This window comes from Aphelocoma coerulescens, chromosome 20, assembly GCF_041296385.1.
Source record: "Aphelocoma coerulescens isolate FSJ_1873_10779 chromosome 20, UR_Acoe_1.0, whole genome shotgun sequence".
Taxonomy (NCBI): domain Eukaryota; kingdom Metazoa; phylum Chordata; class Aves; order Passeriformes; family Corvidae; genus Aphelocoma; species Aphelocoma coerulescens.
In genome coordinates, this window is record NC_091033.1 from 15,974,812 (window position 1) to 16,000,821 (window position 26,010).

The 26,010-nt window shown below is 37.5% G+C and overlaps 1 protein-coding gene across 7 annotated transcripts in view; it reads left to right on the forward strand.

Annotated features, from left to right (window-relative positions):
• Positions 1 to 18,265: 18,265 nt before the first annotated feature.
• Positions 18,266 to 26,010, forward strand: part of SULF2 (sulfatase 2) — a 122,247-nt gene continuing 114,502 nt past the window's right edge. For 2 of the 7 annotated variants that reach the window (XM_069034537.1, XM_069034538.1), the window contains exon 1: positions 18,266 to 18,624. In XM_069034537.1, coding sequence (XP_068890638.1) covers positions 18,310 to 18,624 — 315 coding nt within the window. In that variant the 5' untranslated portion in view covers positions 18,266 to 18,309. Of the gene's footprint in view, positions 18,625 to 18,864; positions 18,893 to 26,010 lie in introns of those variants that run through there. The other 5 variants (XM_069034541.1, XM_069034544.1, XM_069034546.1 and 2 more) reach the window with 4 other exon arrangements.

Genomic DNA, 26,010 nt, shown 5'->3' on the forward strand with positions numbered 1-26,010 from the left:
ATTATCACAAGAAATGGCACCAAGCAGTGTACAATCTTTCTGTGCAAAAAACACCAACTTTTTTCATAATTGGAATGATAGTTGCAGATCAAAGTAAGAATTAACCTAAATTTCCAGTCTTAAATATCTAATGGTACCCATCTAAGTGGTCGCTCAGCATCCTCCCCATCTCACTCTATGAGTATTGTTGCCTTTGGACAAATCACTTTTCATTGCCTGGCAATAGGAGATCCCTAATAAACTAGAGCTAACAAGGACTAAGTATGTGTGAATCCTTTACACCGCTTGAAAAGGACATTAGGATAATAACAACAGCAACAAACCCAAAAATTTGCAGCATTGAATACTAACATTATTTTTAAATTATATCCCCATCTTTCAAACTTACTCACTTGACTTCTCATAACTAAGCAGTCCCACATCTCTGGAGGTAATTCTAAATACTTTTGACAATCACCTCCCTAAGTAAACCCGGACTCATGAACCTGAGACCAAACACATTGTGTGACTATCAAGATCTGCACCATTTACTTTTAATGTCCCTGGTCATAGTTCTTTCATTATGTGTTTCATTTATACTGAAACAAAACAAAAAATCCCCATAAGAAGATGTGATCTTTGCTTCTCCTGTTAATATGTGGTATGTTGAATCTTTAGAAAGTAAAATATGGATGAATATAGGCAATGTTCAATTCCCATCTCTTATAAAGAGAGATTCTATCTGTTCCTGGCCAACTTGCTTGAATCACATGATGTTATCTTAAATTATTATTTCATTTACCATAATTTTTTTTGGGTCTCATTTACTGAGATACCAAATTCATTTGGGTAGGATCTTTCCTAACCAGCTGTCCACACAGAGTCTAGCACAACAGAGCCATAGCATTCTGCATTCTACATACTATTACTCTATGTGTTAAGAGTTTCGATTAGCAATAATCAATTAGCAATAATTGAAGGAATGGCAGGAATTTATATAAGGTAGGTTGAAGTTGGATATTAGAAAAAGACTTTTCCCTCAGAGGGTGGTGGGGCACTGAACACGCTCCCCAGGGAATGGGCACAGCCTCAAGGCTGCCAGAGCTCCAAGAGTGTTTGGACAACACTCTCAGGGATGCACAGGGTGGGGTTGTTGGGGTGTCTGTGCAGGGCCAGGGGTTGGACTCTGATGATCCTTGTGTGTCTCTTCCAACTCAGAATATTCTGTGATTCTGTGCTTTTATGCACTGTGACTACTATATCTCCCAGTCACTTTGATGCCCTGCTGGTTTAATTTTTTTTCAATTTTCTTACTGCTATTAGGCAGACCTTACAGCCTCAGTGGGATATAGCAAGTATATCTGATCACTTGTAGATCACCTGTAGAACACAGGGTGTTAGTTACAAATGCAAATCCTCCAAAGTTAGCATAGCAATCACCATCTCTTACTCTCCCAAACACAGACTGAAGCACCACCCTGAGTACATAGGGTATCTTTCTGGGTAGCACAACTAAAGCCCCAGCTGAAGCAAGTCCTCGGCACTAAGAGAGGGATTTACTCAACTTTACTTAAGGACCTAGCTCACTTAGCAAATAATTTGCTCAATGACACAATGCATTTTAAAATTAAACTGCATATCTGAAACTGGCTTTTGGCACACAGTAATGACACGACTTTCTACAATTTCTGTGTTCCTCTCAAACACGAAAAATTCAGACAAATGGAGAGTGAATGGTATGGTTATGAGCAGAATTCTGAAAGAAAATGGCATAGAATCAGTAGCTCTAATGATGACAACTATACCCTTTGGGAATCATAACCAGAGCTCCTGTACATACCCTTGTCACTTTTCCAAGCAAGAAACTGAGCCTGTGGTTTAAACAGTGATATTTCCTGGAGCATACTTACGTGAAACAGAGATCACTGGCATCCCATAGGAAAGAGAAAATAGTGCATTAGCTCCCTTGGTAAAAACACACAGACTGATGGAGCAAATAGACACTGCTTACTCATTTACTTCACAGTGTAAAGAGTACTTGGGATAGACGTAATACTGCAAGCTGGGAAAATATCTGATTAATCCAATATTGGCCAAATATGACATCAGTCTCTGACATGTTAACTCTTCCCAGACACATCAAGTGAAAAATCCAAGGACTGAGCAAGGAGAGTATAGTATATCACATAGGTGATTTAAGTCACTTTATTGCATTGATACAGCCAATGATGTATGCAAAATGTAAAATTAATTGTATTTTAGCAGCAACATATATTTCTTCAGAGTTTGAGCTATGCGTAACAGTATTGTGTCAGAATTTACTGCATAAGCCTATAAAGCAAATCTACTGTAGAACAGCTTAAGAATGAGGCCATAAAAGAGCCTGCTACTTCAGAACACATTTTGAAAGCCAGTAAGACTATAAAACAAAAGTAAAAATCTCTAAGAACAAAACAAAAAGCAACACAGCCCTTTTGACAGCCTTGCTGACTGTACCAGCTGAAGCTCTACTCAAAAAAGGAAAATAAACTTGTGCAAGACTTTCAGATGCCTTACATTTTCAAATCATTGAACATAATGTGTCACTGATACAATGAAAATACCTTAAAATAGTAAGAAAATGCTTACTATTATTTATTAAACTACACAAACTTGTAACAGAAGATAATGTAGGAGGGAAAGAATGTTTGTTCTTTTCCAACTTTTTAGCAGAAAGCAAAGATAAGGAATTCAGGCGAGAGAGCTACATCTCGGCCATCAAATGAAAAAGGGACAAAAATTGATTCTGAGTGGGAGAAAATAGTCAACTGCATTGGCTAATACTTAGCAGTTAACAACAGCAAAAGCTGATCATACATCATAACAAAAAAAGCTGTAATATGAAGAATACCTTTATAGTATTACCCTGAGTTTGTCAATTTACCTATTGATTTAGGGAATTAATCTGTCCGATATACGACATACATGCACAGCATTGTCTATAAATTTCACAATAAATGTGAATGTTAAAGACACAAAAATCTCAGCTGCAGAGGCAGATGTCCATTTTCATTATTATTTATTTTTGCTACAGGTTTCAATATGATTTAACAGCACACAATACAATAGGACAAATCTCAGTACTCACAGGGATCATTCCAAGAGGTGAATAACATCAGTCAACAAAAACTAACTTAGAAGGAACATGGATTTTTGGGGGATGCCTGTCAGTAGAAAACATGGACTTTGTGGCGATACATGAGCAAGAAAATTCTGAATGTGGGTAAACAGGTGGAAGTTTCACTTCCTTTGAAATCAACAATTAAAATATTAAAGGAGAAGCTGTAACTGGGAGAGCACTAGTATCCTACCGAGAATGCATTCTACATAGGTAGCACCTTGCAGTCACTCACAGATTTTTTTGCAAGGCAGAAGAAACATCAGCAGAATTACAGTGTGTGTGCTTGTCTGCATGTGTGTAGAGATGTATCACATGGATTTTTAGCAAGGCTAAAACTTAGCATGACAGGTCTTTTGTTATAATCAGCCAATATCCAGTTTCTTCTTGCCCTAAACTGTACCACCACAATTTTACTTTTGTGCTCTGGACCATGTAAAGTTACACACCAGATAATTCAGTTGAGGGTTTAGGGGGTTGTTTTGTCGGTAGATACATGTTATGATCCATGTTTCCATTTTTTACACAGAAAATGATGAACAGATAAAAAATAGAATTCATCACATTATCTGAGCACAATGGTATGCAGCTAGTATTAAGCTGATTATTATACAGGCATAGAACAACACAAGACTCTTGGCCCAGGAAGATAACAATCAAGCACAGAAATAACAGGGTTTGAATACGTGGTAACTTACTCAGCTGTTAGGGCCAAACCAGAAGAAGCAACCATGAAGTTCTCAGGTTTGCTTTATTTTCAAAAATATAAAGAATCATCATCCTAAAGTGTGACATTCTTTTATGGCAATGATCCCAAATGTTACAGTTTAATTTCTGACTAATGCACACATCTGGAATGATTGCTGAAACATATTGTCATGGTTTGGGGGGATGGGAGATAAAGAGGTTAGATCTGAGGGATTTGATTTAAACGCTAGTGAAAAGAATGAGGAGTAAACAACAGATTAAGAATAATTCATGTTTCTTTGCAATACTGCTTAAACTTCTAATGTTATAAACTATTTTTAGTGATAAGATTTCTACTCATGTTACTAAGGTGTTAAATTGTAATTTAATGTTATTCATTGAAGTAAACGAGCTGACATAAAAAAAAACTCTCAAAAATGTAATGCTACAGAAAATGGATCCTTTGAAGTAAATTTCAGAGGAGTTTAAAGCTGCATAACATTGTATCTGGCAATTTTTTCCTAGACATTTAACCATTTTTCCAATATGATTCAGATCCTTACATTCCTTTTATGTTAGAAAATAGCTTACAGGCTTTTTTTCCCTGAGCTAAACTGTCTTTTTTTCATTTTGAGGTTAATTTCAAAACTCAAGATTGACAAATGCCCCAGCACTAAGTCAGTAGAATGGCAACAACAAAGTTTACAATTAGAACATGATTATTTGATCTTGAACTGCTAGCAAAATAGCAAAACTCAGCAGATTTTTAAAGGAATTCAAAAAAGTCACAAATATAATTAAATAAACCTGAAACCTGTTCAGCATTCATCTTCTCTGTCCTTTGATGTTCTCACGCAGAAGTATAAAGTCTCATATCTCAAAATCTTTTCCAGCACAATGATATCATCCATTTCTCTTGTAGCTCTCACACTGCATTAACTCCTTTTTTACCTTACAGAGAATTTTTGACAAAAGGGTATAACCCATGGTGTACACAAAAGATTTCACTCACACTTTGTATCATTCCTAATATAAAGTCAGTGGATAATTTTCAAACAAATTCTATAAATCTAAATATTTTGAGAAACTGAAAATCTATCTAGGACCTATCTGGGACAAACATATCAAATTAATTACAAATGTAAATATGTATTTACACAATATTTGCACAATAAAAACTGGTATTTGATCAACAAATAAATATTCCTGCATTCCTCTGTATCAAACATACCAAATGCATACTTTCATTACAGGTTTTTAAAACTGAATTTATTATTCTAGTTCAACATATACTTTTTAGGAAACAGGTTCATATTCCATATACAAAATCCAATTAGCATGTATGTTGTCTGTTCAGCAACATTCTGTCCACTGTGAACACTGGAGTTCAGTAAGCTCTAGTTACATCCCTGACATACTTGTTTACTCTTTGAAACAGAACATAAGAAGTGTAGGGATAGCTTGGTTCAGCTCTTTTTATTATGCATTTATCATTTTCCCACTAGTTTGTTTCCCAAAGATTGCCAAATTGTAACAATCATCAGACACAATGAACTTGGGTCAAACTGATTTGTTTCTATAGCCTCATATTAAAAATTCCATATCTGTTTCCCAGCCTCTTGACCCACACCTTGGGATTATTTTTTCAATCCAATACATACCATCTGTAGCTAGTACTAACCCAAAAACTTCAATCTCTCCCTTTCATTTTTATTTCTTCTCAATCAAACAGCTCTGCAAAGGGAATATAACAGGCTTCTGGCTGTGTAATTGTGAAGAATAATACATGGAATATAAAAACTTGACAAAGATGAAATGCAGAGTGAAGTTACCCTTCTGGGTCTATTAGAGAACATTTAAACTATTTTAATCACAACAAGGACTATTTAGCTGGAATGCTAATGATACATGTTTTAATGGATTGGAACATTTCAAATCACCTTAAAACTAAAAAGACATTTACTTCAAAAGATTGGCAGGACATATTAGAGAGTAGGTCATGTCTTTATGTGAATGACAGAAGGCAGTATAAAGAAAATAACTTACCACTGTCCTTCTTAGTCCAAATTTCTTGCCTTTTAAAAAGAATATTTCTATACAGGAGCACTCCTTTTCCCTGCCCTACCACTCTGCTACAAAATTATTATAGAATGGTATTTCAAAGATTTTTATTTTCCCAGATTAGGTCCTTGGCACTTTGGGTTTCACATAACATGTCATTATGGATAAAATGCCTCAGGGCTTGGTAAGAAGTGAAAAAATTTGTCACCTCTCTTCCTGGAATAGATCAATAACTAAATAGTTAATGATAAGATTACTGGTTTCTAAATTTAAGGTGGAATAGAAAAAAAATACAACATAGGTTACAACAAGGTATGTTGTATAAGTGGAGCTATGTCAACATTTAAAAGCTACAAGTCTGGCCCAAACATGTCCTGGTATAATATGCCACAAGCTTTCTACCCTTCACAGTAAATACATCTACACAGAACAAATTAGTTTATCCACATTATAATGTAATAACATCATAAGACATTTATAGAACATAAGACACTAATACAAGTCCATTGTCAGTAGTCTGGCCAGACTGACCATCAGGGAGCAAGGAGTGTAATTAAATGGCTCAGCTGGGGATAGTAAAAGATTAATGGTAAACCACTAACCTACAAGCTAGGATAAGAGTGCTTGTCTATGGCTACTGAAGTGCCAATGCTGTACTGTCAGGAAAATTCGTAGTGTGGTTCTAATACACTAATAAAGAGTCCCCACCAAACAGTCCAATGGAGGTGAAGGGGCTCTTGATATGACTCCAGGATGGGGAGTGAAACCTTTAGACTATTTTAAATGGGTTTGGAGTTTTTGTGGTTTTTTTAGGAATGTATTAGTCTAGTAAATAAGCGTAGTTCAGAAAATTGGTTTAGAGAGCTCTTCTTTGGGGGTGATCTAAAGTTGTGAATTTTCTCCCTGCTGGAGACACAGGTTTACACTTAGAAAGGAGACATCTTTCACAACATCTGTTTTTTGAAAATGCAACCTCCAAAATGTATTCTGTATCTCAATGACAAACACACAGAAAACGTGTTGCCTGCAGTAACTTCACAGTCATGTAACAGTTTGCCTGCATATACTCAGGTTGGTTGCCACTAATAAAATAGAAGTGCTTCATGTTTGTCAGATTCAAAATTTCAAAGAAGCTTTAAAACAAAACCATATGTATTGCAAGATAACAAACAATTATGTTTTTCATGTCAAAACAGGAAGCAATTGTAAAGGATAAATTACATTCTATTATGTAAGTACTTGTTGCAATCCTTTATGCATTATCTGTTGTAATGATGACTCCCTTTACATATATCATAGTAAACTCATGAACTCCAACATACTCTCTCCTCCTTACATAAGATATTAATAATACAAGTGAAAGCTTTGGTATGTATATTTTTTAAGCAAAGTTTGCTGGGTTTTTTGGTCAGTTTTATGTGCTTCTGGATCCTATACCTAACCTAAAGATGTTAGTATTATTATTTTCTCTTTGTAGGCTTAGATATCATATTTTGATTTCAAAATAATTGGGTTTGAATTTGTCATTCAATCCCTACTTTAATAAAAACCGCAGACTAGACCTACTTACTCTTCATTGTGTCTCAGTCAACATTTTGTAACAGGCTACAGATGTTATGCATTAAATATTAAGATTTTTAGATGTTAAGATATTTAATGTTATGCATTAAATATTAGGGTCTTAGAAAAGGAACTGCAATCAGCATGAGTTTCCCAAAGGAAATGTACCCAGTTTCTTGGTAATAGTGAAACATCTACATAAAGGGAGAAACAACTCTTTACAAAAAGAAAAGATACGTACTCGAAAGAAATTTCACTTATTAAATGCTGCAAAATCACAAATTTTCTGCTGAAAGAGTCCTTTTATATACACAGCATATAAATACCTGCTTAGGACTTACACACAGGAAGAAGATAAGCCATGAATACACATACACAATTAAAAAACCACATAGTGCAAGTCTCTGTGTTTCTATGGGAAGTTCAGTTTTGAAGGACAATATTCCAAATCTCTTTCTTAAAACCATTTGGCACAGATGGAAGCCAAGGTGGCTGTAAGCCAGCTCTACCTCAGCCAGGGATTCCCTCTTGCAGAGGAAATCTCAGCTGCCAACTGTGGAAAGCTTTATAGATCCTTTTAGTGGAAAGGAGCCAGCACACAGTCCAGGACACATGGACTAATACTTTTTTCCCCACTAAAGTAGGTTTTTTGGCTGTAAGACACTTACTGAAACAAAAAAAAAAACCAAAACAAAAACCAACCAAACAAACAAAAAAAGACTGGTAAAAGACTGATTCCCATATAAAGCAATTTACCTGGAGGTTAATTTTCCACCACCAATACAATGTAAGCAGAAATGATATCATTTAGCTCTTCATGCACAGTTTGCAGTGACCTTGCATAAATCTAGTTAATAGTAGGAAAAGAATAAGCAAATTCAAGGATTCTATTTCTTTTAGTGAACTTTTTTTTGTCCCCTTATTCATATTTTACCTTTCTTTTGTCCTCCATGCCATTCTTTTCATATGGATTTTTGAATTCTATGCTTTTCACTGTCTCTCAAATTAATAGGTGCATATTAAGGTTAGAATGAATGAGTGAAATGGAACATGCAATGTGTAAGTAAGTCCATTGCAAATGACATCATCCATATTCCAGAAGAAAATGTGCCTAAACCCTTTTAAAGTATCTAAAAGTGTTGCCTCCAGTGAACACCTAAAGGACTCTGATGATTTTTATAGGTAACAAATAAAATTCATGTGGATTTCTCTGATTATGAGGCTAGTCTATGTGCTTATTAAGCAGCATAAGTTTCTAAGCAATAAAAGGATCCTGTTGCATATGGGGGAAAAACAAAAACTTGGGGAGATGGGAAAAAGAAATGAAATTCCTACACACAATTTTATTCTCATAACATAGAAGAACATGCACAAGTTCTCCAACAGAAGTTCCCAGTTGTATTTAGTACAACTGGGGTGTTTTCTTTAATGATATCTGAGAATGAAAGAACATAAATTTATTATAAGGAATAAACAATATGTAAATTAAACAAATAGAGCTTGCCTTGGATTGACCAAGTCTTGCATGCCATGACAATATTGAGGAAAATACCCCAAGGAGATTTTTGGCAGTTAGTCCTACTGAGCCTTTTGTTATTCTCAAAAGACTGTGTCCAGATACATGCATAACTCATGCAGTTGCAAATAACAGAGTAACTGGAAGACCAGACATAAGAACTCTAGGGTGAAGTGGACTCAAAACCAACAGTCAGTACAGCTATCTGTGCTGCTCTTTCCCAGAAATCAGGAAATAAATCATCTATAAATGCTTTTAAATTATGCTTTGTGTGTGTTACTCTGTATTACCCAACATTAAAAGGCATACCATGTGCTACACAAAAAAGAAGGGCTGACTTTTAGATTAATTCTTCAAATAATAAAAGAAGGTAAAATAAAAATGCATGTGCAGCCAGTCATAATCCATATTTTCCAGGTTTACTATTAGGTTATATGACCACATGTCATAGGTTAGCAAGCATAGTCCCGGAAGGGATATCCTTGCTAAGGGGTGCTTACAGCTTCCTCTGGGACCTGATAGAACCTATCAGCTGGCCAGTTTGAATATGGACAATTCTTTAAGCCACTTAAAGTTGTGACCGCCTCTGTGATCCACACTTAAGAATAGACAAACTCCCACCCCAGCTCTCTCTCGTTTCCGGCGCTGGGACAGGTGGCTGCAGGCCCCGTGCGGGGGCCAGCAGGCCCGGCCAGGCCCTGCTTGGGCCAGGCCGGGCCGGGCCACGGCCAGCCTGGAGCCATGGGCCTGTTCCAGCCGTGGAACCCCCCCCCCCACTGCCTTGCCGTGGGCAGCTGGAGCGGCTCGGAACCCCCCCTCTCCACTGCGGCCGAGATTCAGCAAAGCGGCACCTCTGTCCGGCAGAGGCCAGGTGACCAACAGCGATAAGCCACATTCCAGCTACAAGGCCTGGGTGAGATTAACCCTTTTATTGCTGTGAAGAGCTGAAAACCTGAGGGAAGAGAGAGAGGAGATGCTTAAAGCTGAAAGTCTGTTGTGAAGCTATGATATATCAGAGTATCCTGTTGTAATTTCATGAAGATATGGGGGGTGGAGTGTTCAAGTCATAAGCAATAGGCAGATGCTGCCGCAGCTGTAATTTCATGAGAAGTTTGGACAGAGAGAGATGAACCAGATGAACCAGATGAGGACTTTTGCTCCAAAGAGGAAAGGAGAAAAACCTCAATTCCTAGAGATGCTTCCAGAGATAGTCTTAAAGATGAAGATGACCCTTTGCTCCCAGGGAAGGAGAAGGGCCTCTGTTTTTTTTTTTGTTGTTGTTTCTGAACAGCTCAACCTTAAATTTGTACCCCAGAAAACTTTCAAGAGTGGACCCTCGAAAGCAGTTGCGGGAAAAGCTGCAAGTCGGGGGAAGGGACTCACATCGTAAGCAGAGAGACTCCTCTTCCTGAATGGACTGAACAATATTTGGAAGTGGGTGGCTGTCTCGATGTGATACTGTTTTCATAGCATGAGCAAAAAGAGACTTCTCTTTCTAAATGGACTGAACAAGGTTATTATGGAAGTGGTAACAGACTGAACATCTTAAGGGTTGTCTTTACATTGTCAGTGGGAGAAGGGAGGAAGGTGGGGGGAGCAGGAGAGTTCTAAAGGTGGTATAATTTTTTTTCTTTTCTTCTTTTAGGTCTGTTAATAAACTTCTTTATATTCATTCAAGTTGGTGCCTGCTTTGCATTTCTCCTAATTCTTATCTCACAGAAGATAAACAGTAATGAGTATTTTAGACCAAACCACTACACCACACTTCTTAGAAATTCCCACTACAGCCTTACTTTAACAGCTGCTGATAAAAACTGAGAGCTGACTTTTGATTTTTACAATCAAACAGAATGAAATATAGAATAGGTGATTTATATATATGTGCCTACTCTTTTTTGTCCACATTAATATTTGCCTGTCATAATCACAAAGCAAGAAACACAACAGCTGCAAATAAAAAGAATGTACTACAATTTATAAGAAATTCTCCTTCATATTCAGTTCTCTCATGCATTGTGCTAAGAAATAGGTTAAATGAACAGAAAATCAGTGTGGTCAGGCAATGGGGTGAAAGTTCAAATGATAACTAGCTCTCAGCAGGAATAAATTGAATTTGGGAAGTATTATGATTTATTGTTAATGCTAAAAAAAAAAAATCTAGAAAGCCTCACAAACATGTAACAGCTCAGATAAATCAAGCCCAGAAATTAATCCACCCACCAAATGGCAGGAAATAATTTGAATTTTCTTTCTAAATCATTACTGCTTCAGATAATGTTACTCTGCAATCCCTTTGCACTGCCTTTGCTTGTTATCTTCTATAATTCAGTAGCCAAAATACCATGATTCATGTATTTTAGGGCCAAACCTGAATGTGTGGATGTCAAAGCTCTTGTCTTGGGAGGGCTCTGTTCCCATACATTTTCAGGATGCAAACAACACATGACAATTTTATATATTCTGCAGTTATTCTTTGTTATATCATCACAGTATAGAAATAAACATTACAAATACTTATAAATATTTAAGTTTACATTCTGCCTGTGAAGATCATGATCCTTACAGCTGCTGTTCCAGGCATGTTAAATTAACTTTTGCTACATAACTTTTGGGGGATAATTTGTATGACACCATATATTGAAAAAGGACACTATCTGGTAAAATCTGCTTAATAAAAAAAGAGTCCCACTTCAATGGATTTTTCCAGACAAAATTTTGATCCTTTTGCAAAAACCAGAACTCATTTTTACACTCTGGGAAATGTCAACCTAGTTTGGCAGGATTTCATCTTAGTGATGAATGGGTTAAAAATCAAACAATGGCCTGGGTATTTATTCCACAATGTAGTTTCTCTCGTAAGAACCATATAATGAAAACCTCTGTGTGGGATCCTCGTTTGTTGCTCCTGCTTCCTAGAAGCTGCACAGCTCAGTCCCTTCCCCCTTCATGCACACATTCAGATTTCTCTACTCTGTCAATACAAAACGAAAAGGCAAACCCTGAGGATTCATAAAATTAGGGGTTGTAGCATGTGATGTCACTGTCATGGGAGCAGATATTTCTTTAATCAGAATTTCTTTATGTAACAAGAGAACGGTTGAAATTGTTTCTTATTTCTGTGCTTTATAGCAACATGCCAAACTGCAAGAAGAGCACAGCATGGGACTGTACACTTGCTTTCTGCATAAGGAAAGGTTATGCGCCAAGAAGGATGTCTTACTGTGATGTATCATTTGTGACTAATGCCTATTTTATGCTTCACAATCCAATTTATATTGAAAGCTCTTTGACTTCAGCCCAACACTTGTCCATCCTTCAATAAAAGACATGTTTATACAGATGCATATTATTCAGAAAAACTCTTCACAACATAAAGACTGTATATATAAGAATACATTCAGTGCCTATACTTGTGAAGAATAAAATCCAAAAGAAATTTCGCTTTTGCATATATATTCTCTGTTGCCTAGCATAAGCAAATACTTTCAAATCAACTATCTTTGAGACCTTGGAGATTCAAAATCTGTCTTCATACATACTGACATGTATCTCAGTGGTGCAGGTCTGGTTTGAGTCCAGATACTAAGTCAATAAAGGAAAATGGCAACTCTGGTAGAGATTTTTAAGTAGTAAGGGCTAGCAGCTAAATCCAGGTGTGACTGTGGTTCAAACTGCTTGTCCCAAAAAGGTCAGGGAGTGTTTGATTTTAAGGCTCAATACATAGAAACACACATGGCATATGCAAGTAAAATACTGCCTAACAATATATGTGGTATTGAACAGTTGCCGTAGTAGAGACATTGGTAACCAGTGAAGCTTGAAAGATTTGCATTATAACCAGAAAAGCAAGATGCCAGATCAAGTTAATCTGTCACAATGGTTCCTGCTTCCCTTAATATCTACGAATGTGTAGATATTACATATTTGTGTAGCCTAGCCTATAGCTATTATATTTTGGATCTAGAACAAGGAAGCATGAAGAAAATGTTTAAATACAGAGTGTAACTTAACGTGTGACTGAAGACAGCAGTAAACCAATGAGTGTTCGTAGCTGGTGAAGAGTGAAACTTGGAGCTGACTTAAAGCCTTAAGGAGCACATATCTTACTGTTCATCTGCAAATTACAGATCCACTGGTTAATATACCAGTGTACCTGTAGTACCACTGTATAAGTGAAATACAACCTCCAAATACCAAAAGAAACATTTCCCAGGGATAACTGTGTTAAATTCCTCAGGCATTTAAGAATGAAGAAATTGCATTTTTGTCAATTGACATTACTTTAGAAATACACAAATAGGAAAAATCCATGGGCTTGTAACCAGAAATATGCCATATGCACATTCAACCCATATGAACTGTACTAGATCTGTGCACAATCTGTATATGCAAGAGTGAGTAACTTCAGAGATCTCTCTGCTTAGTCTCATTTTTAACTTGCCTTGTTCAAAATGAAATCATCAATCATGAGATCTGTACCATGTTTTATGGGATTATTTGATCTTTCCCATGACAAATACAATTAAAGCATGTCACTTCTCCATACACATCGCATTCGTATGTACAGGCATGATATATTGGTACAATCACAACTTTCTGACTTTGGTGAAATTGCAAAGCTTCATTAGAAATGAGGAGACAGAGAGCCCTGGCAGTTTTCAGATCTTTAGGGAGTCATTTATTGATGTAATAAATTTCTTTTTTTTTCTGTCTGAAGGGTAGAGTCTGTAATAGAGCAATATTGAAGTATTTATTTTACCTTTTTTTTCTTCAACTGAAATGCTAGCAAGGGAGCGTTTTTTTCAGTTTGGCAGGCAGCCAGCTGTTTTGCTGTGAACCCTGTCCTGCAGTGTAAAGCTGTACACCTTTACAAAAATATTCAGTCCCCTGCTAGAGTCCAAGGAATCTTTGCTCACAAAGTTCTTGCAGAAGCTTCTACAGCAAGTAACTTGGCAAAGAATTCTAAGCTATATTAAGTACTTTCTCCCTCTGTCTCTTTTTCCCCACTGAAAAGACTTCATGTATTCCTCCTCAAGATGCTTTTCCTCAACATAGTGGAGATACGAAGAAAATATTATACTAGTTCTTACTAAAATGTCTCAGGTGCTGTCTTCTAGCCAAATCCTGAAAAAATATGCTCTGTAACAATCTGCCAGATTCAGTACTGTATCAAAACTGACATGCAATATATGCAATTGCTCAGACAGCCTCACTGGCAGGGTTCCATTATAACTATGTGCACTTGAAGTACATGACTGTACTATGCACTTCAAATTAAGAAATTTTGTTTAGTTACCAACAACTGATGTTATAAATGGGCTCTTAAAACGGTAACTTTTGGATACATATAATTCAGATCATTTAGGCTACCAGCTGAAAAAGGCAAGATCAGCGTTCTAAGACAGAAGCTGTAGAAGGTACAAAGTCAAGGAGTCCCATTCTTACCGAAAGCAAAGGCAGTTGGTGTAAGTGAATGCATCCAGACAGGTGGATTCATATTGATGAATTGGACTGAAAAGGCAAACTCCATGTTATAGAGGGATTGTGTCTAAAATTAAATCCATTTTAGGTTAAATGTAGAAACCAATACAGTAAGTGTTGCTTTTGAAGACATAGAAAATCAGAAAAGTAATTTGTGAGCATGTGTGGGTAGCAGAAGGAACTTGATGACTTCTGTCAGCACAGCAACCTGCCTTTATACTAACACATCAAAGGAGAAATCTAACTTGTGGAAGGAGATAATGAGGCTTTTTTTACCTCTGTGTATCATCTCACACCTCAAGAAAGGAAAAGATTTACAGCTACTGTTAAACATGTTCTGTGTAGCTATCCAAAGAGGATGCTTTCAGCAGCTATCACTCCAGTACTGCCCCTCTGCACGTACTCACTCACTCAACTCACAGCACAGTTCAATCTTTAAGAGCAGTAACAAAGCCCAACTGTTTAGAGGAAGGATTGTGTGCTTCCCCAGAACTGAACACAGAACTGATTAATTAATCAGTGGTTGTGAAGCCCTTTGAAACAGAAAAGTGCTCTAAAAGCTACAAATTGTTATTGCTGAACACTTCCCTGTTAGCACTGGAGTTACAAATCCACTTCCCTTAATGTGTTCTGAGGAAGGGGATAGGAAACATGAGATTGCAGTTACCACAGTTATCAAAGAACATGCAGAAACTCACAGTTTTGGTGTTTATCTAGAGAGACTCATCTTGGAATCTATTTGATTCTATTCTAACTATATTACCTGCTGAAGTTTAGACAGCCATTTCCTTCTGTACCTCTTTTGCCTCTTGTTGCTATTGTTGCTTTTCTGTTTTTCCCCTTCCCCTTACAGATACAGTTGCTTGCCAGCAGAAGATATGGCCCTGTGGGGTAGGAACTTAACTTTTCACTTACCATCCGCTGGCATTTTCAGTGGTTAGCACTGTCCATCCATGTTTTTGCCTGCTCACTAGTGTCAGCAACTAAATGACATTTCAGCTGGTTTCAGTTCTGCAGCTTCCAAGATGAATTTGTTTGTTTAGGTAAATATGCTACACTGTCTAAATCTAGGCTAGGTCTTGCCACATTTGAAGTAGTACATTCATTTTCATAATGGTTCCTGAGTCATCACTGGCACATAACCAAAAAAAAGAAAAATTCTAGCTTTTCACAGTTTATAAAAAGTGGCAACATTCCCACAGATCTGCTTTGTCTTTATAACAAAGCAACTTCTTTATGACTAAGGCTCCAAGGTATGTTTCTGATTAGTTTCTTCAGTCTTGATTTTTTTTTTTTCCACTGGGAACTTAACATACAGAAAAAAAGGAAAAGGAGGGGGTAGGTTAAAATTCAAACTTTGGTTTTGCACTCACATACTGAGTTCCACTCATATGGTTTTGGCTGGTTCACTTCAAAGAACAGCCTGCTTCAAGATCTGAAACTAAATCCATGGCCCAAGTTTGCACTATTTGGATCTTTGGGTTTGCTTTTACATTCACACTAGTATTTAATTACTGATGCTATTAATGTAACTTGATATATCTTCATTTGGAAAGGGGAAGTTGGCAAGAACAATCAGATTTGTTGGATTGATTAAACGTTAATAGATCTTCAAAGACATTAGGGATTAAAAAAATTTATTACTACAGCTAGCTTATTTCAATATTTTTAACTCTGCTGAAAGCATCACCCTAATAGATCACATTTTTCTCAGCTTTGCATAAAGGAAAGATGGGGAAAGAAAATTACAGCAGAACTATATGCAACATGCACACAACCATAAAACGAAAATTCTTAATGCAAACATGTAGTGTGGGAATGGCAAGAGATGGTGTTTCCTGAGCTTATGGCATTAATGAACACCTGCTGCACATGGAAAACACACCAAAATAGTTTTTGAATAGTTCTCTTGGTGGTACCAGATCCTCATGTCATTGAACTCCCATAACTAGGCACTGCAATAATTTTTCATGAAGAAAAAAAAGTTTTTCAGGGATACAGTGTTTTTCATCATGAACTTAGTGGAAACCTGTTCATTCTCCATCTTTGGTCATTTGTATTTTCACTGCTTCAGAGGTCAGTTGTGTGCTTATAGGTAGTTTTATTTCCAACCATCCTTTGTCTTTCATATATGATGACAGCATGCTCTTCTGTCAAGTGAAGAGCAATTTTTCATGCATGTATTTGGCACCTAGGTAAATTTGTTTAAGCTGTTAGAAGAATTTCTATATATTAATAAAATCAATAATAACATTCTTAAAGTAGTAAGACAAAATCTTGCATTAATGTTAGACACAGTATCTCACAAAATTATTATGATCAGTCTTGATTAGAATATATATGGGAATAACTTAGGCTTGAGAATAGCTTTGTAAGATTAATGGAAGGTTCACTAGCCAATTTATCATTCTGGTAATTATAACTATATAGAAATTGTTCCTTAAAAATATCTTGTAGTGACAATTCGTCCCTTCAGATTTAGAGGCATTACACATGCATATTGAGGACAAAATTTTATCCATTTGGAGTCTCCTAAGAAAGACTGCAATCATTTAATTTTGTGTACTTTTGAGACTTTTTTGTAATAATAAGATAAAGCTGTTCAGCACCTTTAATACAAAGATAAAACTTTCTTGGTGGGCAAGAAAGAGATCCGATCTTTGAAAGTGTTTATTTGGAGTAACATGTTGAACCACTTACAAGCCATGTCATAACAGCATTGGTATAAAATACAGCTGGTTGGCTTTACTTCCAGAAATCATATTTTTTTATAATAAAAGGAGCTATGATTAATTACAAGATTACCCAGCTTATTTTGACCCTTTGACATTCCCCCCACCACAAAATTTACATAATACTATACGTCAAATCCTCAAGCCCTGCAAATAGTGAATAGTGTCTAGTCCATACTCTGGTTTTAAATATGTAATTTGACACTGCTCTGGTGAGAAATAAGAATCTGATGGTTTCAAAAAAAAAAAAAAAAAAAAAAAAGACAAAATTAGAACTTGTATTAACCCATTTAAAAACGTACCTTTTCTCCTTTACACAGCATGAATCTCAAGATTATTTACTTAACTTTAAGTTGCTGAAAGTTGACATAAATTTGCATATTTTTCTTGACATGACTTCCTAAAAATATTACTCTAGAACCTGTTGGAATAAAGCTATTGTCTTATTCCCTGGATTTTATTTCCCTGCAGAATCAACAGAAAACATAGGCACCTAGTTAAAAAGCATGATCAGGGAGGTCTGTAACAAGGAAATTAATAATACAAAAAGAGAAGTAAAACAGGAACTATCACTCTGCTTTCGTGAAAGTTTACACCTGCACTGCAAGTATCTCAACTACCGTTACGTGCAGTGGAGACCCAAAATAAGGGCCTGGGCACATAGGTTGTCCTCATGTTTTTGGGAAAACCCTCCAGTTGGGAACGTGAAAGGCTAAAACTCAAACCCGTTAAATAGTGAAAGAGACTTGACTCTTTTGGGAGAGCTTGCTCACAAGAGATGTCTAAGTCTAAACACAGATTTTAGCCCGGTTTCTGACACTGAAGCAGGATGAGACACATTTCTCCGTGCAACATTCCATGTCGAGAATCCCACTTGTTAGGTGGGAAGTACGAAAATTTTATCAGGTCGGGACTTTATCGCCTGCACACCTAAGGAGGATCAGTTCCACATGCAGCTCTTGCTCCCTGACATCCCCGTCCCTCTCGCTACCCCACCTGGCACTCCTGAGGCGGTTGTCCGGGCGGGCGCTGAGGGCGCTGTGAGGGGAGCTGAGCGGTGAGGGAGAGGCGGCGGCCCTGAGACGGGGAGATTCCTGCTGGGGGGAAGGAGGCGGGGCACAGCCGCAGTCCCCGAGATGCGCAGGGTGAAGAGCTCCTTGGAGGGGCCGCAGGCTCCCTGCAGGCTTCCCCCTCCTCGGCTGCACTTGGGTGGGAGCCCCCGGCGAAGGGCTGAAGGAGGCGCCTCGCAACAGATGGTTCAAGCCGGCTCCCGGCTCCTAGCGCGGCCCGCATTGGCCAGCGGCGCGGCCCGGGCGGAGGAAGGGCGGGCTGCAGTGGCGGCTCCGCGGCGGGAGTGCAGCGCCCACATCCCGGCTCCCTCGCCTCTAGCGAGGCTGCCGAGACCACCTCCGCTCTGGAACATCGGCCGTCTCTCACGGCTGCAGTCACCTGTGAGTGCCCGCCCGGCGGGGCTGCGAGTAGCGCCGTATCCGCGCGCAGCCGGCCGGGGCTGCCGGGACTGCTCCGGCGGCGGGGGCGGGAGGCCCGCAGGGCGCGAGGCCCGGAGGGCGCGGTTCTTGCGGCTGCTGCCCGTGCTTGGGGCGGGCGAGTGGGAGCTGCCGCCTTCTCTGGCCTAGCCGGTGCACTAGGGAAGCGGGGAAGGGGTGGGGGGATTCTCCCCTGAGCGGAAGACGGAATCCATGCTGGGGAGACTTTTAGGTAGGTGAGGGGACACCCCCGCTCCCTATTCCCGCTCCCCCTTTCCCTTTATTCCAGCTTCATCGATGCAGAGCCACTTGTAGCGAGTAATTACCGGGTTTTGGTCCTCGGCGCTCAGTGCGGAGGGGGGGACGGGGATAGACTGTCAGGTGGGGAGCTGGGATGCGGGGGAAGTGACTTGCCCAAGGTCACTCCGTGAGGCAGGGGCAAATAATATGTGCTGTACTAAAAACTTCTGATCTCTAGCCCTGTGCTGGGCTGTTCAACAGCCCTGCAAGACACCAGGCATAAATCTGTCTGAGCTGTAAGTAGGACTCTAATTAGCTACTTTTTGTTGTTGCTGTTGTTTTGTTTTAAAATTTTGTATGGACGTTAAAGCATGCAGAGGTGCAGCATCTGTGTCGTCTCCCTTGTTTTCTCCTGCCTTCAGACATGTGAATGAATGCATATGTGGTCATGCTTTTCTGTGGCTAATGTTAAATTCAGTAGGAAATTAATGGTAAAAATACCATGTTTTTTTCCTAAACTTTTACCATGGCAATAAGTTGTTGTTTTTTTGTTGATTCCCTCCTCCCATTAATAGTGAATGTCTTTTTATACTGTCCGAGAGTTGTTGTGAAAAGCCCTTTAATTGGTTAAATGGCAGCTGCATTCCAGAATTAATCTGCAGTGCAATAGCTTTTATTCTCAGTGCATGTGAGATATAAAGCATGGCAGGCCATGATTTAAGAATTTAGGACTAGAATATAGTGTGGCTGAGTTCTCCAAAGGATGCAACTGGAGTGATTGCTTTGGTGCTAGCTGTATACATAGCAATTGTCTTTCCTTCCCTCTCTCCTCTCCAAAAGTAATTTCAATGAGTTTGCACGAAGACATTCTGTAGTTTATCCCTGCTAATGTTCAGTGTTTCTTTTGAATTTCTCATTATGTGAAAGTAAAATGGACACCTATAAGGATATTTTTTAGATTAAAAGTGTTATTAGAGTAGTCAGAGTCAATCCTCTTCATAGACTTTGATTAATCCTTGCATTTCAGAAAATGTCCTCATTTAACTTCTAAGTGAAACTTAGAAGTTAAAGTGTGCTGTTCAAAATCTAAATTGTCCCTGCTACCGTCTCAGTTTAGCTTAGCTGCTCTTCTTAGTTTTTGGGGGGGTAGGGAAATTGAATATGAGAGAAGTTTAGTAAAATGCTCAAAATATTAGTATAAATAGGACAGCTTTATTTTAATCTATATTAGGGTGTTAGGTGAACTCTGTACACTCTTCAACACAAATTATGGAATTCAAGGCCAGGTCTCCGGTATCACAGGGTTTCCCTACCGTGGATGTTTTGTCGTTTGAATGTGGAGGGGTTTGTATGTGTTTGTTTTAGTCTCATTCAGAAAACAGAGTGTTTTTCTCAAATCCTTTAATGGTTTTATTTTCCCCTGGACTTGGATATTTGAAAAAAAAAAAAAAAAAAAAGGACACTTTTTATTGTGCTTGTGTTTTGGCTATATAATATTTGGTGGGGTTTTTTTGTGCTTTGTATTTGGGGTTTTTTTTCTTCATTAGATTCCTTGCAAGGAGTCTTATTTTGGGTAATTTCTAGCTGAAAGAGTTTGTCCTTACTGCATAAACTCATTTGCTTAGTTTGCCCTTTCAGTACCAGCTTCTCCATAATTTCTTCTAAATGGATAGGAAAATGTCTTTAGTTTTTTTTACCTAAGTAGCTGATATTATTTAATTAAACAAGATGTTAAGTTGAAATAGATGATGTTTTGTTTTTAAGAAAGTCTGTGTATTTCACTATTGTGACTTCCTTTTGAGCATTTCTGTTATGAGGATCTCAGGTTGGAAGAGTTATGGTTGCTTATCTACAAAGAGTAATTGAAACAGACTTGGCGATATCAAATTTGCAAATGTAACTGATTTGCATTTATAAATGAGTAAGAGCCTTCTGTGTTGTGAGAGAGAAGGTGATTGAATAAAGCAAACACTTTGTGGTGTAGTAGAAATATGTATTTTTGAGATGCTAGTTTTAATATATCAAAAAACTCTACAACTTGGTGCAAATTTATATTTTACCTTCCCTTCAAAATTGCTTTAGAAGTAATTAATTTGAATGCCAGATATCTCTAACTTATTTCGGTGTAGATAACATAAAATGATTAATATTTTTCAAATAGTTGTAAGTCCTCAGTGAAGCACAGTATTTTTTTCACTTTTTTTCTCTTAGCCACCTGAAGATGTTGTCTTACTGTGAAATTTAGAATTGAGTGAAAGCAAGATCAAGAACTTCTACAAACCCATCAGAGAATCTTGGTTGAAGATTTCAGTGAGATCATACTTCTGTGAAGAATACTCCATACCTTTGCCAATTTTCATGAAGAGTAGATAAAACCTGCCTTTTCAATTGTCTCTTGCAGTATTCTTGACAGAACACATTCTCATTTTTTTATCAATATGTTGGGTCAATTTCTCAGGCTAGAGTGGGCATAATAGAGAATGGCATATATGCTTACAGATAAAATGGATGTTCCAGTATGCTCATGTTTTTGAGAATATGTTGGGTTTATTCTAGTACAAACCATGATGTAATTTGAAACCTGAAAACCTTAATGAGTGGGGTTTACTTTGTCTTTTTTTGTTTGGTTGGGTATTTTGTGTGTGTGGTTGTTTGTTTGTTTGTGGTTTGTTGTTTTTTTTTTTTCCCTGTTCCCCCCTACTTCCCATTTAAATGAGTTTCTTATATGCTTGGATTTTTATTTAACTTTGGAAATTGTCTGAATTTCTCCATGTAGTTTATTGCTGGTTAACTGCTTCTCCACTACCTGTCGCCACCACCCTTCCTCACCCTTCACTTAAATGGTGTGTGGGAAGAAATTCTGAAATGATAGTAGAAGTTCAGGAAGGGAGGATTTCAGCTAATTAGTGTCTGACCTCTGTAGGAAGAAAAAGGTTGTGTAATATTTCTGAATTCCATAAAAATGTTATTCTGGTTTTTCTTTATTATTTTGTATCTCTGTGTGTTTTCCAGCATTAGTTGACCTTTTGCAGTAAAATCAGAATAGCATCTCTAAGTTCAGTGAGTTTAAGCAGTTTGTGGAACTGAAATAAAAGTTCTGAGGAGTAATCACTAGTACTGATTAGCCATATTTAATGGATTGTTGGGATAGAGTGTCAAAATAAAATTGGTCTATCGGGCTATTAGTTGTCACTAACCTGTATGTAGTATTCTGAAATGAAGGTTGCAATTTTGTGGTGATGGGTAAACAACTGTAAGTATCAATACCTCTCAGGAAATGACATAAATATTAGATGAAGTTTCATTGCTCCTGAAAGACATATTCCATTTAGAAATGGGCAGCACCTTATTTCAAGTTCCTGAAAGGAAAGCAATTGAATTGCCTGTCTTATTTGAAGATTTTAGGCAGCAGGCATTGTGAAACACTGAAATTTTTGTTCCCTGAGGTAGGAAGCACTGTAAAGTGTGGTTCTACTATGATCTGACAGTTCTGATAATCTCCATGACTGAATCATTGACTATGAATCTCCATCTTAATAGATTAAATCACTGTATATAAGAACTTGTGATTTTTGAGTAATATTTGGGAAAAGAAGATTGTGCATCTAAAAGGTGCTGAGTTGTGTCAGAAGCTGATGTTATTTTTCAATCTGGAAACTGAATAAGGAAAGTATCTTATGGGTTTTTGGTATCTGGAAGTCCTGATTGATTGGCCTGTTATATAGATTTTCTTAGGTCTGCTTATAGATTTAGTATTTTTCTTCTGAATTGTGTCTTTATGGTTGAAGTGCTAACAATATGAAGGTCTTGGTGCATCTTTTTTTGCATGTTACCCCAGAGTTTCTGCCTTTTGGTGGACAGAAAGAACACAAGTCAAAATGGGCCAGGAGGGTGTTTTAGGGTGGGGTTTTAGTTGCTCTGTTTTTATAACTTTAATATTAGAATCCTAAATTCATACATTTTACTTCTGTGACTGAAATATGCAGTCTGGGAAATCACAGCTTGCTTCTAAGGAAAGTTAAGGTACCAAAATCCTAAGAACTAAAGTTTCAATACTTTTCCAACAACAAATACTTGGTAGGTGCATGATAAGAAGACTAGTACTTAATTTATTATTTTCCTTTGTATTACAGTACAGCATCATTTGAAGGACTTCCTAAATAACTGGACTCCTTTGTCATTCTTTTTTTGTCAGAGGGAGAAGTAGTCAGTATAGAAGACTTGAGTGGCTTAGAGAAAAATATGTTTCTGCTCTTAGAAGGCTTTTTCCATAGATAGTATGTGCAGAGACAAATTACTTTACAAAATGTAACTTAGTTGTGCCTACAGAAGGGTGAGGCAGTTTAGTTGCCATTGAAGACAGTACTGCAATGTGTCTTCTGCCTTCTAATTCACTGGATAAATCTTTAGCTCTTGCTGGACATCTAGCAGTACCATAATGCAATGGATTCTGTGGTCCGGTTAGGGTCTTCTGACTGCTCCAGATCCTAGCACAAATGAAAGTGATGAAAGTGGAGGCATCTGTAAGAATGTAGATAAATGAGTTCTAACTAGTACGTCTAAATCTCTATCTAATGATCTGTCTTTAGTCACACTTGTCTGATAGTCTTAACTGTAAGATCAAAGCAATCATTAAAAATTCTATTGAATTACCTTGCCAGTGATATTTTCATGGGCTGTCTTCTCAGTGCTGTCTGCTGGAGAACAGACTTGCAACCAGCAGAGCTTAGATATGATACAAGACCTTGTCGGTTCTGTAGCTGCTCGCAGTGTGATATTAATGGTGTTAAATTAGCAACATCAACAGTATTAATTGATTTATTTTATTCAGACTGTGACATTTCTTTGGTAAAATGATTGTTAAACGTGTGCAAACATCCTGTGTGCAGCAAAAGATCTTTGGGCCATGACAAATGATGAATGAGAAAATTACAGGTTGTAGAAAAACGTAAATATTCTTTGGGAAGCTGTTCTATGGCAAGACAAAAATGTTCCCCTTTAAGCAATGAAGGATTTATTATCTCTTCTCACCTCCATAAAAAAGCTGGAGATTATTTTACATACTTGACACGTGTGTTGGTGTCTTCCTTTCTTTCAGGCACTGCTGTTGAATTGGAATTTGTCCTGGTTTTGTGAGGCCAGTAGTCCAGCACTTCACTGTAGAAAAGTGTTGTAGTCTCAATTAGCTCCTCTTGTAATCTTTGGGAAAATTTTGAGACTGTCTTACGTTTTTGTTTTTAACAGTTTTAGTTCACTTGTTTAGTCCTTTTCCATCAGATGCTACATGTAATACTAACTTACATGTTTAATTGATGAATGCATTAACCATGGCTTTAGGGAAAGGTTTAATCTAGTTTCAGATAATCCTTGTGACATTTACTCTTCCTGTCTCTAGCAGAGCAAGGATTTGTAGTGTCACACTTGAGTACTAACGTCGCTACCTACAGAACATAAAAGCTTCAACAATATGATGCATTTAGAGTAGCTTATTACCTAGTACAATTTATAAGTATATTTTATAGCTCCTGCACCAATGTTCTAAAGTGTGACTGAGTACTGTATTTCAGCCACTGCCATTTATCTCATTAAAAGTACAGCTGAAAAGTACTGTGCTATAAAACTAAATTGTGAGTTCATCCTGCTTTTATCTTGTAATATGGCTGCAGTTTGAAAAGAACCAGACAGCCTTGATAGTTAGTCATTTTCAAAATTACAAAAATAATTTTCAAATACTTCAAAAATTTTTGTCAGTCTTTGCAAGAATGGAGATGTTACAAGCAATTAAAAGAACAGTTAAATTTTTTAAAAATAAGAATTACTGAAAGATTTAACTTTTAACTAGCAAAAATATCTCTCTTCCCTTCCTCTGGAAACTAGATTTGCAAATAGCAATCCTGTAGGTTTATTAAAGACCTGTTAAAAAAAAACCCAACAAACCAAAACAACAAAACAAACCAAAAACCTAAACACAATGCAAGAGCAGAGCTCAATTTTTTTTCAAAATTGAACAGATCAATTCCATTGAATAGAATGTCTGATACCTCTGTTCTTGAATGTGTATTTTTGCAAGTTTTTCTAGGATGTGAATCCCAAGTTAATGATGTATGCCAAGATAACTAATAGCACAATCTGATATTTTCATTCATTTGAATGCATTTAAGCTATACCACCATACACCAAACTTGGCAAGTCTGATCCAGAAACAAGTGTTTCAAGCAACAAAATGTTCTTCAGCAAGGCAGAATCTTCAAAGAAATGAAGACTTAGATTTTTAAAGAAACACTTGCTGAGTTCTGTAAAGGGAGAAGGGGCACAGGAATAGAGCCTGAATTTGGCAAGTTTCACATAGTGAGGCAGCATATATGCCTCATTTATTGGTTCCAGGAGATAGGAGGAGTACCTTGGCACTAGTAACATGTAAAAGCTGAACCTCAAATGAAGTACTTCCCTCATTTAAATCTTTGGCTATATTTGTAGAGGTTGAGGAGTTGGTTTTTGTCCCATATTGTTAGGAGCTGTCACATATCAGCATTTTCTCCTCTTAAGGAACTATCCTGGAAACATCAACTCCCTAGGAGGATCTAGAGAAAAGGAGAAAAATTATCTATGATCTAAAATAATTATTACCCCCGTAAGAGAAGACTGAGTGTCCTGGAATTAGGTGAGAAGCCAAACAGAATTCCATCTTTCTAAGACTTTGAGAAAGCCTGTGATTTCTCTGCTGTGCTCTTAAAAGATACTTATGCTGTGTGACTTGTTTCTAGTGGTCTTGGGCAGAGGGTCCTCAAAATAAACTGGCAGTATTTTATAGCTTACACTATGAACATGCCCTGTGTATTTGTGATGCTAATGTGGTCTTCTGCATTTCACATTGCATTTCCAAGAACTGGAATTGAGTACCCAGTAAAGTTGTGAAAGCTTTTGAGAGGTTTAACAGGTTAGACAGACGTAAGATCTCTATATACCTCCTTTCTCCTATGGTGCAAAGGCATAAGCTGGCTGAACTCCAGGGATCCTTTTATTTTTGAATCAGCCCTCTGTGATCAGGTTGGACTTGACTGCATATTGCTAAGGTGTAAATATATAGTGCTTCCCACATTCTTATTTAGA